Raw genomic sequence first — 15,171 nt, forward strand, 5'->3', positions numbered from 1 at the left:
ACACTCCTGGAGACAAAAGGTTCATATATCTGCCTTTTGTTATCTTCTTGCGACCCCCTTTGATCCTAGTGGCATTATCTCGTTCGATCTCTCTGAAGTCTTTAGAGCCTGTCCCCTTCTAGTCCACAGCATTGTTATCTCGTTAGCTTGCAGTCAATGTTGGGCAAGAGCTTGTAGACGCAACGTCTCTATCAATGGTTAGCAGTACATGCAATTTGAACCAAACAGTCTGCTATCTGCAATATTAGTCTCTTTTCAGAAAAGAACACCAGTATAGCTCTGCCAGTCCACATGTGTAGCAAACTGCTAATCAATTCTCGATCCATGTTTTCCAACAGTATGTAAAACCCATTGAGATTTGGAGCAAGCTAACAGCTTTTATAACACATATGAGATTTACCTATTCACCTATTCATCAGTCATGCAGAATGAATATGGTGACTCAATACAGTCGGGTTGCAGCATTCAGTACTGTGACCCACCCTCCCAAAAAATGAAAGAAAATAAATTCCAGTGGTTTAAATTTATCCAAAAAAAAAAAAAATCATATCACAACTTAAAATCACACATTTTTAAAATAAAAAATAATACTTTCATAAAATGGTTCACTCAAAATTTACAGCCAATATACAGTGTACCGTATCTCTGAGGACATTCATTGTTACTTATTTACATTGCACAGATTTGACTCCGGCTCACAGCACGTACCAGTTTTAGGTCTTCGAGCCTTTTTTTTTTTTGTATATACAGTATACAGCTAGATGAGGTTTTCCCACAACCTCACCTCACACCCTTGCTCCACTGAGAAAAAAAAATTAAAAATGTCTTCCCACCACATAATCAGGACTGTCAGGTTTGTGCATTGCTTTAAAACACCAGTCAGTGCAAGGACAGTCCACAGTCGCAAATTCCCAACAAAGGATTTAGGTCTCTGTCACATTGAATGGGACCCAGTTCCACAGATACTCTTGTTTCCAGTTCCCATTTGGAGCACATTCTTACTATCCTAATTTATCCCACATATTGACGGTAACATCAGTGCAGTTTATAATCCAGTTCCTGGTTTCTAATCTTTCTTAGACTTAGATCCAAATCCTGCTCCATCAAAAGTCAGAAATGAATCTCCTGGTTTTGTCTCCTTTTTTATATATGGATGTGGGTCCAACATGTTGACTAATTAAAGGCTGTATTCCAGTTGCTGTTTTTTGAATCTCACAGCATCAGAGCCTGGCTTACCAGGGCAGGATGGGACTGGACTGGTTCTCAGTAAGTAGAATCCATCTCATCTGCAGACTCGGCCTCAGCAGGGTAGGGCCTGGGCTGGTCCAGGTTGACATAGGTCACTTTGAGACTGATGTAGTGCTCGCCCGCTAAGCTTGACAGGATCTCCTTGATCTCGTAGACCAGCTCCGAGAAGGAGGGACGCTGATCTGTCTCTGGGTTCCAGCACTGCAGCATGATAGCGAATCTGAAGACGGGGAAGAACAGCGACATTGATATGGAAATAATTGCACCTCAGAGAAACAGACTTGAGCTTCACTCCTGTGGTTAAATTAATGTCACATCATCCAGGGATACAATCATTTTCTTGTAATTCTTATTTTACATGGATTTTATTCCTACCATATATAAACTGTGTGCCTAATCACGTTTCTTCAAAACTGCACAAGTGGTTCTCTGGATATAAGTAAAATCAAACATTTCAGCAGAGGGGAATAAACAAGTGCTGTAACTTTTGCAACGATACAAACTTGATCAACATCACAACATCACAACAGATGTAGTTATTCACGTATGATTTTATATATATATATATATATATATATATATATATATATATATATATATATATATATATATATTTTTTTTTAAATCGCGGAAAAGGCTGACATGTAAACTAATCTGCATTTTAAACATATACACACAATAATATAGTAACTATTTTTATTAAAATCCCCAACATTTGTAGAAATAACAAAGCAAATTATATAAAATTAGATAGCATAGCATAACGCCGTAACATGTATCCATGGTAATGAAGTGCACTCACAGTGGGTCGGGGCAGTACTGTGGCTGAGGCAGCCTCCTGCCCTTCAGAAGATAGTGGGTGATGTCATAGGGATCCACCTCAGGGTAGGGACTCGCTCCTCTGGTCAGCAGCTCCCACATCAGCACCCCGAACGACCACTAGGGTGGAAGAGCAGGCTTCAGTCATTGCATCACAATGGTAATGCAGCAGCTCTCCACTTCGTCTTACTTAACATAACCTTTAGGTGACACATTTTAAGGACTTCAACTCAAGGGCCATTTTAGAATATATGAAATGTGAGGTTTAATTTCAGAAATATCACCCAAGTAAATAAAATGCCATGTCTTACAACAGTTTTCTACTGCACAATCTAAAAATAAAAGTGGCAGGAATTGAAATGTACACATGAGCTACACTTCTATTTCCTATCGAATCTCAATGAATATGAGCTGTGGTTTTTCTCAAAACTGATAAGGCCATGAAAACTTGTCTACCACTGTCTGCCTTTTGAAAAGAACAAGAGCTTTTTTTTCCCCACTGATACAATACCACATAAGCACTTACAACAATTAACACTGATACTGTTCCATTGTGACTGCGGTATCATTCATCGCTATAAAATCAATGATGACTTGTAGCTGCTGCACCTGCTATCTCACAAAATCTTCTTTGAACATAACCATAATTGCTTTGATATTTATTATTATAGCCTACCAATAGTGTTTTGAACAATTATTGCAGTCTTTTTAAGCATTACTGGAACTCAAAATTGTACTTCCTGGAAAAATAAAAACAGCACCAAGAATTCCTGATATATAAGTAAATAATACAAACAAATAGCCAATTAACACTATATTCACATACCCTGGGTGATTTATTAAACTGATAAGGATAAGCATACATACAGCACACTAGACAGAAAGAATAAGTAATGAGTTTGTACAGTTCATAAAGAATGGTTGCAAGCTTGAGCAGTGAACTTACCACATCTGACTTGGTGGTGAATTTTTGTGTCTGCAGACTCTCAATCGCCATCCATTTCACTGGCAGTTTGGCTTTCCTGTGATCCTGGATGCTGTAATACTCCTTATCAAACACGTCCCTCGCCATGCCGAAATCAGCTACCTTCACAGAATAGGACTCGTCCAGCCTGTCAATGAAATAAACCATCAGGTTGTGCAATGGTATTACTGGGGAGAATTTCCCAGACAGTTATATAATGTTCAATACCAAAAATAACAGAACTAACAATGGCGATAGCAGCGATTGACCACTCACATGCAGTTTCTGGCGGCCAGGTCCCTGTGCACAAACTTCTTCTGTACCAGATACAACATTCCCTGGGCAACCTGAAGCCCAAAGCCAATCAGGTCCTTCACTGTGGGGTTCTGCAGTGAGAGAGAGAGAGACAGAGAGAGAGAGAGAGAGAGAGAGAGAGAGAGAGAGTAATGTTTAAGTCAGATAGCTAGGAGTGTTAAGAGAGAACGTTTGAATTATGCTGTGTATATTTTTTGTTAACGTTTACTGGTCCTCCACCTCTAAGTGGTATCCGTGTGTCTTACCCTGTCCTCAGAGCGAATGAAGTGGCGGAGGTCTCCGTGCTTCATGTAGGGCAGCACCACCAGGGGGAGCCCCTCATTGGGCAGCAGGATCCCCAGCAGGGACAGCACGTTGCTGTGGTGGAAGCCCTTCATCAAAATTCCCTCCTTTAGGAACTGTTCCACCTCCTCCACATCTGTGATCCCTGCAACATCAACACAGGGCTCTCAGTTACCTTACTTAAACTCACAGTTTATTGGAGCTTTTCATTTCTAATACTTTTACATCACCATCTTTTTTTTCTCAATGTATTACACATTTACTATTACATTGTCTTGTACTGTTATACTTGATTAAATGGTTTAAAAACATAAAACGGTAAGCTGTAGTTGTAAAGTGTAAGACGTATGTATTGGTAATGGTTTCTGACCTGTGGTAAGAGGTTAAAACAAAATGGTTCAGTTTTTATTGGACAATAAATATGAAAGGTGGCAGATGAAATTATAAAACACAGCCATGTGCCAAAGTTGAAGCCAATAGAGTTATTGCACTGAATTAGAAAGCAAAGTTTACCACCTGGAAATGTCACATATCAATAGGGCAGGTGTGAGATGTCTAGTTAAGGCTACTGCCACGTTTAAGCTGCATAATAGGTGCTGACCACCTTTGAGGTGAGGGCTGTTCTACGGTATTGTACCTTTCAAAGCTTTTTCAAAAACTGAAGAAAATGTAGACTTTTCCAACTGTAACAATGCCATCCCTGTATCTCTCCTGGTTTAATTAACTCCTGACCTCCCCTCTGCAAGCTCAGATCTGTCTGCTGCCAGTCTGATCTCACACCCCTTTGATTGCAGAACATGATCACACATCAGGAAGGATTTGTTTGTTTATTTCCTTCTAGCCCTAAGTAGCACAGGTACCGAAAAAAACAGGGATACTCACTGTTCAGTGACTTGACAGCACAGTGGATTTCTCTATAAGTGGGGTCCACATAATAGCCATGGTAAACTATCCCAAAATGACCTGAAATGACATGAGAAACATTATTGGAACCAGCTCTTAATTACCCCTGTTCATTCTGCAGCATTGCTATTTTCTTTATAATACTTTACAGCAGATATTTTATAGCACTAGTATTTTGTTTTCTATTTGGGTACACCTGTTAGACATTTGACAATGTTGATAACATGCATGCTTATCCTTAATTATGTTTTCACTATTCTTTTCCCCATACTTTAAGAACATAAGAAGAACATAAGAACATAAGAACATAAGAAAGTTTACAAACAAGAGGAGGCCATTCGGCCCATCTTGCTCGTTTGGTTGTTAGTAGCTTATTGATCCCAGAATCTCATCAAGCAGCTTCTTGAAGGATCCCAGGGTGTCAGCTTCAACAACATTACTGGGGAGTTGATTCCAGACCCTCACGATTCTCGGTGTAAAAAAGTGCCTCCTATTTTCTGTTCTGAATGCCCCTTTGTCTAATCTCCATTTGTGACCCCTGGTCCTTGTTTCTTTTTTCAGGCTGAAAAAGTCCCTTGGGTCGATACTGTCAATACCTTTTAGAATTTTGAATGCTTGAATTAGGTCGCCACATAGTCTTCTTTATTCAAGACTGAACAGATTCAATTCTTTTAGCCTGTCTGCATATGACATGCCTTTTAAGCCCGGAATAATTCTGGTCGCTCTTCTTTACACTCTTTCTAGAGCAGCAGTATCTTTTTTATAACGAGGTGACCAGAACTGCACACAATATTCAAGATGAGGTCTTACTAGTGCATTGTACAGTTTTAACGTTACTTCCCTTGATTTAAATTCAACACTTTTCACAATGTATCCGAGCATCTTGTTAGCCTTTTTTATAGCTTCCCCACATTGTCTAGATGAAGACATTTCTGAGTCAACAAAAACTCCTAGGTCTTTTTCATAGATTCCTTCTCCAATTTCAGTATCTCCCATATGATATTTATAACGTACAATTTTATTTCCTGCGTGCAGTACCTTACACTTTATTAAATGTCATTTGCCATGTGTCTGCCCAGTTCTGAATCTTGTCTAGATCATTTTGAATGACCTTTGCTGCTGCAACAGTGTTTGCCACTCCTCCTACTTTTGTGTCATCTGCAAATTTAACAAGTTTGCTTACTATACCAGAATCTAAATCATTAATGTAGATTAGGAATAGCAGAGGACCTAATACTGACCCCTGTGGTACTCCACTGGTTACCACACTCCATTCTGAGGTTTTTCCTCTAATCAGTACTTTCTGTTTTCTACATGTTAACCACTCCCTACACTACACTACTACACTTTGCTTCTATATCTAAACTTCTAGCCTATGACGTAGTGCTGCAAACTGTGCAGGGATACATATTACTGTACAAATAGCAGACTTTCCTTATTGGAATTGTCTCATAGTAGTAAAATATGAAGAACAAGCATAGCGATTTATACTTATGAGCTTGTCTTTTGTTCATCTTATATTATTTTGATTAAATCCAGCCCTAGAACTATGAGGAAGCTGTCAGTCATCTAGTAAAGCAGGTTTTTTTTTTTTGTTGTTGCCCACCTTTGCCAATGACCCGGTCTCGATGCACCTTCAGCTTCTCAGCTGGAATCAGCACATCCTTCACCTCCTCCAGCAGCTCTGGTCGTAAGCTGGTGATGGAGATCTTTTCAGGAGCCAGGAGGGTGACGAGCGACCCGCTATCGCTGCCAGCGTATAGTGGGCTCCGGAAGATTATCCCAGACGAGCCAGTGTTGGGAGTGGATGATGCTTCTGAAGGTAGGCAAAACGAGATCACAGCTAGTGTTAGATTGCCCTGCCAACCTAAGCCCTCCCTACCCGGGCGGTGCTCGGCCGATTGTGCGCCGCCCCCTAGTATTCGGGTATAGGGCGAATCCTGCACTCCACGCGGAGCGTCTTTACTGGATGTGCCACTATGGAGCCCCCAGTATGTCTTGTTGAAACATAAATTCCTGGACTAAGTTATCTCAGAAGAGTTTGGACCCACAGTCCTAGTGCTGTTGTGGAATCAGTAACAGAATTCTTAAGTTGGCTAAACTACAGAATACAGACTGGCAGGTATTAAGGAATTTCATTTTGAATTAACTCTGCTAACACATGAGAATGACTTGTTTTATAGCTATGTTCTATCTGAATAGAGTGCAGAACTTTAAGAAAATCAATTGTACACTCACCTCGCCTATAATCGCCAACTGGTGACAGATTTGTAGGACCCACCATTCTGTTTATATTTGAAATGCTGACGCGAGACAAGCGTTTCTCTGCTTTTTCAGCTGAAAATGTCCAAAAACATGAATGTTCATTACAATTGAACATTACAAATATTTGTCACATTACAAATGTTTGTTACATGGTATCTCATCCATCATTGTCTTTGGTTCCTACTGCTACTTTTCAAATGGACCATCGACGTTGTCATTCTCGAGTAATAGAATAGTAATCATTAGTACCATTAATAGAGTGTGGGATAATGAAGCACTTGTACCTTGAGTTCTTATTTACGGACCACACATTTAGAAAATGTATTTAAATGTCAGCACAGAACAGGTTAATGAATCAGCCCTTCATTTTTTGATCAAATGCACCTGATCGGCCTTACCGAATTGCTTCTCTTAATTTACTGATAGAAGAATAAGAAACTTGCTGGTACCTCTCTTTTTTTTCCTCAAGTGCATCACCAGGAAGCCGAACGCAGCCACCACCAGCATTGCCATGAATGTCCCCAGCACAATGCCTATCACAGGCTGCCCCTGGCTGACAATGACCACACGGCCCAGGTCAACACAAAGACCGTTCTCGCCATTGATGCAGATCTGAGGGATGGACAATTTATGAGATATACTAAATAAGATTAATCAAGACATGGCAAAACACTTATTTTTAAAATGTAGCTATACATGTACTAAATAATAAGTCCTGTTACTATTTCTACTACCACTACGACTATTAAACTCACCTTCACCGGTAACCCATCACTGGGGACAATCAGGTTTTTAGGAATCCTGCAGGTAACTTCATTTTCTAGCACTTTAGCATTGCAATCCACTCCTCCAATAGTCATGTTAACTTTCATGCACTCAGTTACTAAATTCAGCTTCTTGTGCTGCAAACCAAAAATGTTTATGCTGTTATTTATACATGTGTTTATTTGTATTGATTTGTTAACATATTGAATTCATACCGCTTTGTAGTTTTTCCCACACTTAAGGAAAAACTGACAATTTAAAAATGTGACATTTTCAAATTGAACATACTGTACTACTGTTATGGTTTCCACTCGACTCTCTTGCGATATCATTTTGTAGTTTATTTGATTGCATGATTTTAAATAAAAAATCTCAATTATGTTCATATATATTTTTTGTACATTATATCCGATTTCTAAAATTCAAGGTGGTGCAAAACTTTTGGCCAGAGCTCTACATCTCTGGGTGAGATGAAGCAAATAGACAGTAGAGCACCACATCATACATTTACTACACTGACAAATGCCCCAAAATACCCCACATTGTACATACGTGTAAATCCACTTCATCCTGGCCGGGCAGCAAACGCAGCACGTTGTCATCCTGTTCGAAGGGGATGACCTCTGCATCGGGATTGTAAAAGAAGGTAAAATTTTGCAGTCCCTGTGTTCCGTCCATAGTAAATGAGAGATCCCCCTTCTCTGGATCTTCCCTGATCGTTAATGGGGGGGTCGAGCACACCATCTTCTCTGAACTCAGTGCTGGACCACACACCTGACCGATGGGTTGACAGAGTGACAAGCAGGTTAGTCTATTGGTTCTGTGATAATGTACAAAACATGATACTGTAGCTTAAATCGCTTCCATTAAAAGCACTACAGGCTGTTGTATTTTATTATAACTTACATTGGAACCTACAATATGTGATTTTAATTGATTACAAGGGTTGATCAGATCTGTATAAATATCGTATCAGAGGGTCGTTATACTACATTGTAGTTGCTTTATTAACTTTGGGGCATTTAACAATGTCAGGCGTAGTATATCGGTGTGTCTAAAACACCAAACAAAGAAAATCTGTGAAAATGACAGCAAAACAAAGCACTTTAATACAGTATTTTGGTAATTTACAGCATTCTGTGCCAAAGTAATCAGCCAGGCTGTTTTGCACCGTGAGTGTTAACCCAAGACAGAAACAACAACAAGACTGTGTGGACACAAATTGGGTTTGGAAGTCAGCGACAGAGTCTTGTTTCATCTTTTTTTAACAGTACAGTAATTATTTAACATGGTTAAACTAGGCAGTTCCGTGAATTGATAGCACGTAAAAAGTGAAACTGAATTCCCAAACGCTTGTTTCTTTTTTTCTAACTGCAACAGAACGCATTATGTCCTGCCAAGATCTGAATTTACTGTTTTAGACCCATAGTAAAATGTGCATTGACCATTTTCCATCAGTACCGTTTAGTTGGGTGCAGCATGTGTAAATGATACATGCTAGAGATCCATTGGTTAATAGAGGGTATTGTATTTTACAGGATTGGATAGGAGAGGTTCGACTGTATATAGGAGAATATGTGGTTCCCATTAAAGGTGAATATTAAAAAGGGAGTTTTAGGAATGTCAGAGCTGAAGTTACTTTTAATCATAATTAGGACACGAGTCAGCTGTTATTGTTTATGTTAAAATTAGTTAGAAATGAGAAATTTTGGTGTAGATCCAGTCCAGATATTTTTTCCAACCAAGTCCTAAATTGGCTAATTGCACAGAAAAAGGATCAATTAACTAATTTAGGGTTTGATTGGAACAAGTCCTGGACTGCAACAACCTCCAGGGTCACAGATGTCGGAAGTGAAGGAGAGAGTGCAGTATTGTAAACAACACATGACTGCATTCTACAATGGTAGCATTATATATTTTAAATTTTACAACAATGTTGACATTATACATTTAAAACAGTAAGCAAATAGTACAAGGTAATAACTTTGGGAATTAGTATGTATTACTATTACATACTATTACTCATGTCATCTTATTTTAATGGTATTTGGTTTTACTTCTCCAGTACGGCATGAGATAATCCCTCTCGGAACCATTCCTCACAGTAATCTTGTTTCACATGATAGACCTACCGTAGATACAGCCTTAAAATCCTTCTCGAGAGGCTCAAACAAGATGATCGTCTTGTAGATGGAATCTAGATTTCTGCCGATAATTGTGATATTTGATCCACTATTAGGGGAAAAAAATAAACTTGACAGTTATAAAACATGTATATATGACCTTCAAGAGAACACACTACAGGTATATACTATCACAGTTAAGTGGGAATTATGCTTTGATAAATAAGCCTAAATTGATCATTTCTTTTAATGCTACACCAGTGTTTGAAAGCAATCCTTCCTTTGTGTTCTGTGCTGGGATGTCAGACTTACCTCTCAAAGCCACATTTCGGGAGGACCTCTATTATAGTGGGGTTCTCTTTGTATTTGAACGACTGGGATGTCGGCACCTGGGCTTCATCTATCTTCACCTCCGGAACAACCTCCTGCACAGTTTGCACGGCTGGCGTTACACAGACTATCGAAGAAGTGCTGGTGCTCCTGGGGGTTAGACTGAAAGACGCAGACCATAACAATCCCCTCTTTACATGTTCTGGTTTAAAACAGTACAAGTCCTTCTTGAATTAATTTGCACACTTTCTTTGTTGATAGCCGTAAGAAAATGTTCTGTACTGGTATTTTGCCAAAATAATCTCTTACAGTGTCTAAGTGGGACAATAGCCACACAGGCATCTAAACTCATGACCTTTCGCCTCTAAAGGTAGGACAATATTTAATAATAATAATAATAATAATAATAATAATAATAATAATAATAATAATAATAATAAAGCTTTAGATTAACATTTCCAAGCCAGACACAGTACATTTTAACATGAGGTGCACATTACTGGCCCACATGTACAGAAAGTGTCACTTGCAAATATTAGACATCATCAGACCAGTAATGACCATAATGCTAAACAAAACGTAATTGCTAAGCTGTCTTGCTGAGTCACTTCTCATACCTTATGATGCGGCACTCCTTCCCATTCATGGTCACCGCCCTTCTATTGCCTGCATCCAGATGAGTCCCTGTCAAAGTGATCATGGTCCCCCCTGCTTTGGGACCAAAGTCAGGCAGGATCCCAGTGACATTGGGTTTCTGATAAGAGGAGAGAATCCCAGTCAGAAACATAATGAGAGAAACAATATGAAACCTCCAGAGGGTCCTTATCTCAGTGACTAAGAGAGTCTTACTACATGAATACCCGTGCTCTAGACTTCTGTGAACCGTAACACAAAAAAAGGATCAATCCAAAGTTAGTTACCACGAATGTAAATCCGCTGATTTTTGCTTTGCCTTCGATGTAGTACGACCCATCGACATGGCCTTCGTTAATGTTCACCATGATGGCGAGAGGCTTTGAGAGCTCGTAGGCTCCTGTAGTCTCTATTCTGCAGACCAGACTAGGGAAAGAATGAGAGGATAAGCCAACAATACAACCAAAATCACATGCATACATACTGTATATCAAATATATTTCATGAACAATAAAATTCACAAGCACCGACGTTATTAATCTCCTCCCATACATACTCTAAATAAGGAAAAACAAAATGGACCTGCCATCAAAATGGCCAAAAGCAAAACAAACTTAACAATGCAGCTATAGAACACTGAATCATTCAGAATAATTGCAAGCGGGGTTAAAATTGCAATTGTAGCTATATGTATAAAATACAAGACAAGAAAGGAAAGGAAGAAGGTCTGTACTGGGTGTAGTTACTCACTAGGTTCCACTACTCTTCTCACTCTGCACTTTGCAGTCTCTCTCTCCCACCTTCACCAAGTGAACGCTGTCCTTGATGAAGTGTCGTAGTGGAGACTGGAATTCCATCCCACAGAGTGTCAGCTCTGTCCCTCCATCAGGCGGTGCTGTCTTTGGGAAGAACTGCAGGAGCAGAAGGAACACCATCCAAGTCAGGTGTGTAGAATACTGTTTTTGGTCTATCCATTTTTACATTAGGTACAGTGTACAGTAATATTCATTTACCCTGAGTATATCCATAGTTCTCCAGTATATTACAGGTTTACTTGTGTACACAGCTAATAAAATGTTCCCCTCGCTGCATTAAATGTTAACAACTCTAGCCTATTTGATTTCTGAAAATTACCAATACACCCAAGAAACTTGCCTAGATAAAGACAACTGATTTAACTGATACGCTAGTAATGAATTAAGTTTAATTAGCACAATACAGGATGCTCGCTAACACCAGTTTTGATAAGCAATGTAAAAAAGAATACGCATCTCTTTTCAGAATTTTTTCTCAGTTACCTCAGTGAGAACAGGTGCACAGGACTTATCCCTCCACTGGGTGGAGCACTCTTCCCTCCAGGTACAGGTTCCCTCACACCAGCCACAGCTCATGAACGCAGGTGCTGTCAAGCACCTGTTGCAAGACAGGAAATGGCGGCAACCTGGTCCTCTTTTGGAGACCTTAGTCACCTGTTAATTTTGGAGATTTCGTCAAAATGAGCAAAACCTACAACCCAGCAGGGTAAGGACACTCAACTGTACAGCGCTCTTTAGTTGTAATGTCAAAATTCAGTCAATACAAGTAGAGTAGGAGTTTTAGACGAGAGAGAAAGTGTGACCGTTTGTTAAACACTGTATTAAAAAAACGAAATGTGTAAGAGGACAGAAGACGATGTACCTTGTTTCCGGTTATAAAGAGCAGGTGATCTGGCGAAAGCTCTGCTGCAATGGAGGACACCGGGTGCTTCTCATCGAGGGAATAGTTAGCAAAGAGGATGGGGCCTGATCTGCGGAGCACAGTCTGCCAAAACAAGTCCAGTCAGGTCAATACTCAGCCGATAAAACTGCCCAACCATCAAAGGGTTCTTATTTTGAAACCAGGCGTTTGGTTTGCTTGGTTTTCCTACACAGCTTTTTTATTTATTCCTGCTACATTGAGCGCCATTTACATGAAAGGCATTATTTACATGTCTATTTATAAATGGTTCACCTTGAGAAACCTGAACCTTTATTTGAAGTATGTTTATACACAGATTGTTCCTACCTGCACACAACGCTTGCCCTTGGTTTAATTATATACTGTATAGTGCTGGAAATTTGCCACAACAATGGGGACAAAGTAACGGTGCAGAACGTCTTAAATTTGAGAAGTACTGCATGAAGGTCCTTGCCTGTCTCTAGACTGCATTTCCCTTGTTCCCAGCCAGAAGGTCTTTACCTGGAAAAGTCTCCCATCTGATGTTCCCAGGTGAGCCACAGTCTTCTTTTCAATGGGAGTGACCAGGATGGAAGTCAGAAGGACCCCTTTCATCGCCCTGTTGAAGAGATCCACTCGGTAGTAGGGTTTGGAGGCAAGTGTTGGGGTGTCGATGCAGCTTTTGTTGCGATTCATACTCTGAAATCACAAAAACACATGTATGAACTTTTACAATGGAACTAGGCACACGTATACATCTGTGTCTTAATTGTGATGCAGCACACCGCACATACAGCGGCAAATTACCACTATACTTTGCTATGCTTTGCTATTTTTTTATTTTATTAATATATAGTTGCTGGGCAAATCCCAAAATGTTCTTACCGTGGTTATTTTTTGCTACATAAAAACTAAAGCTGACATTGTCCACTGGTATAGATATTTGTTGGGAATATATGACACTAGAAGCTGAAAATAGTTTGTATTGGCAACACATACTTCCCATGGCTTCTCCAACTGTCAGATAAAGGACAGAAGAAATAAACCCAATATTCATTTTTTTGCTATAAGACATTCAGGATCTTTAAATAAAACATTTGCTGTAATTCTAATCCACAGACTATATATTTCTCCGGATGTTATCGAAAAGACACAATCACAAAGTGGGGAAAAAATATATAAAATCTTATACTGCATTTTCTACCATAAATAAGAAGATTTAATAAAAGCATACTACAATTATAGAGTGGGATATAGATCCCTGTTTGTATTGAAGTTTGTGTTTTATATGTATTATCATACAGAATATTTTATCAGGATTTTCTTATCTTTTTAAATTGCTTTGCATTTACTGCTAGAACTAAATGCTGAATAATATTGGAAGACAAAGGTTTAAGTGTTTGTACCTATTAGAGCAAAGAACTAAAAGGAAAACACACATAACTGTTCCCTGTTATGATAGAATTGTTCCTGGCTTTTCTTATCCCAACTTTGGAAGGCAATATTTAGTTAGTGTTCACCAGTGTAATGTAATAACTAAGCCGGAATGTCCTGCCATGACAAACAGACCAGAAATACTCAGCTAAAGGTTGCTTTTAGAAGTGTTTCTGACAAACTTTTCCCTCTAACAAATTCCCTTAATACTAGCTACAACTGGAGTGACCTTCAGTTTACACATCTGCCTGTAGCTTCCTCTGACAGTGGAAAATCTGCATTACAATACACACCCTGAAATTTCAGGATACTCAGTTTGTTGCTGGTTATTTCCAAATAGTATTCTGTGGTTTGAAACCTGATGTGAAATATCTAGCAAGCAGTGTAACTGTTCTTAATGTAAATCCCTATCAACAGTGTAAACAAGCATTACAGCTGTTTGGCTTTACAAGTTAAAAAAAAAAAAAATATATATATATATATATATATATATATATAGAGAGAGAGAGAGAGAGAGAGAGAGAGAGAGAGAGAGAGAGAGAGAGAGAGAGCATTCAAAATTCTAAAAGGTATTGACAATGTCGACCCAAGGGACTTTTTCGACCTGAAAAAAAGAAACAAGGACCAGTGGTCACAAATGGAGATTAGACAAAGGGGCATTGAGAACAGAAAACAGGAGGCACTTTTTTACACGGAGAATCGTGAGGGTCTGGAATCAACTCCCCAGTAATGTTGTTGAAGTTGACACCCTGGGGTAGTTCAAGAAGCTGCTTGATGAGATTCTGATTCACTGTTTTTTTGTTTTTTTCCTGTTTTTTAAAACATTCTACAAAAGAAATTCAGAGGGGCTGCTACTAGTCAGCTTATTCAACATTTTGTGCTATACTCAACAAGATGCACCCACTTGATGCAATATGATGCAATCTAGTAAGAGTTGAGGAATATAAATTAAACACATTTGTGTACAACATGTACTGTGTTTCATGGCAGGCTTCAATTTATGAAATAAAGAGCTTTCTGAATGTACAAGAATGTTTGCAAATGGAGTGTGTAGAAGATGTGTCCTTCTTTAGTCTGGAAATTTAACTGATTAGTGCTATTTAAACAATTCTGTGTTTAATCTCCTGAATAGAACTATTAGCGGCTTTTTGCAGTTGCCTTGAACTTAGCAATGGTCTGTTAGAAAGTTGCTATGGAGAAATAACTGTCCTGCTTAGAGATCGGTAATGAAAATAAAGTAGAGAATTCTTTTTTTCTTTTTGATTATGTGATTCCTTTAGTTCATCTTCGGTGAGGCAGAAATCAATCCTCTCAAGTATTCTCCTGTGTATTTCCAGTTTTAAACCTTATCCTTATCCTTTCAGCTGAAAATGACCCAGATTTGTTTTTGAATTA

At 39.0% G+C, this 15,171-nt stretch overlaps 1 protein-coding gene across 2 annotated transcripts in view; it reads right to left on the reverse strand.

Moving 5' to 3' along the window:
• Window positions 1-263: 263 nt before the first annotated feature.
• Window positions 264-15,171, reverse strand: part of LOC121298060 (macrophage-stimulating protein receptor-like) — a 28,691-nt gene continuing 13,783 nt past the window's right edge. For both annotated transcript variants that reach the window (XM_041224826.1, XM_041224827.1), the window contains 19 exons: window positions 12,865-13,041; window positions 12,325-12,447; window positions 11,946-12,116; window positions 11,398-11,558; window positions 10,935-11,073; window positions 10,632-10,768; window positions 9,997-10,176; window positions 9,694-9,793; window positions 8,114-8,335; window positions 7,552-7,698; window positions 7,246-7,408; window positions 6,770-6,868; window positions 6,138-6,347; window positions 4,511-4,591; window positions 3,592-3,773; window positions 3,308-3,417; window positions 3,014-3,179; window positions 2,051-2,187; window positions 264-1,468 (listed from right to left, as the gene is read on the reverse strand). In XM_041224826.1, coding sequence (XP_041080760.1) covers window positions 1,264-1,468; window positions 2,051-2,187; window positions 3,014-3,179; window positions 3,308-3,417; window positions 3,592-3,773; window positions 4,511-4,591; window positions 6,138-6,347; window positions 6,770-6,868; window positions 7,246-7,408; window positions 7,552-7,698; window positions 8,114-8,335; window positions 9,694-9,793; window positions 9,997-10,176; window positions 10,632-10,768; window positions 10,935-11,073; window positions 11,398-11,558; window positions 11,946-12,116; window positions 12,325-12,447; window positions 12,865-13,041 — 2,910 coding nt within the window. In that variant the 3' untranslated portion in view covers window positions 264-1,263. The remainder of the gene's footprint in view (window positions 1,469-2,050; window positions 2,188-3,013; window positions 3,180-3,307; window positions 3,418-3,591; window positions 3,774-4,510; window positions 4,592-6,137; window positions 6,348-6,769; window positions 6,869-7,245; window positions 7,409-7,551; window positions 7,699-8,113; window positions 8,336-9,693; window positions 9,794-9,996; window positions 10,177-10,631; window positions 10,769-10,934; window positions 11,074-11,397; window positions 11,559-11,945; window positions 12,117-12,324; window positions 12,448-12,864; window positions 13,042-15,171) is intronic.

Source organism: Polyodon spathula, chromosome 23 (genome assembly GCF_017654505.1).
Source record: "Polyodon spathula isolate WHYD16114869_AA chromosome 23, ASM1765450v1, whole genome shotgun sequence".
NCBI classification, from domain to species: Eukaryota; Metazoa; Chordata; class Actinopteri; order Acipenseriformes; family Polyodontidae; genus Polyodon; species Polyodon spathula.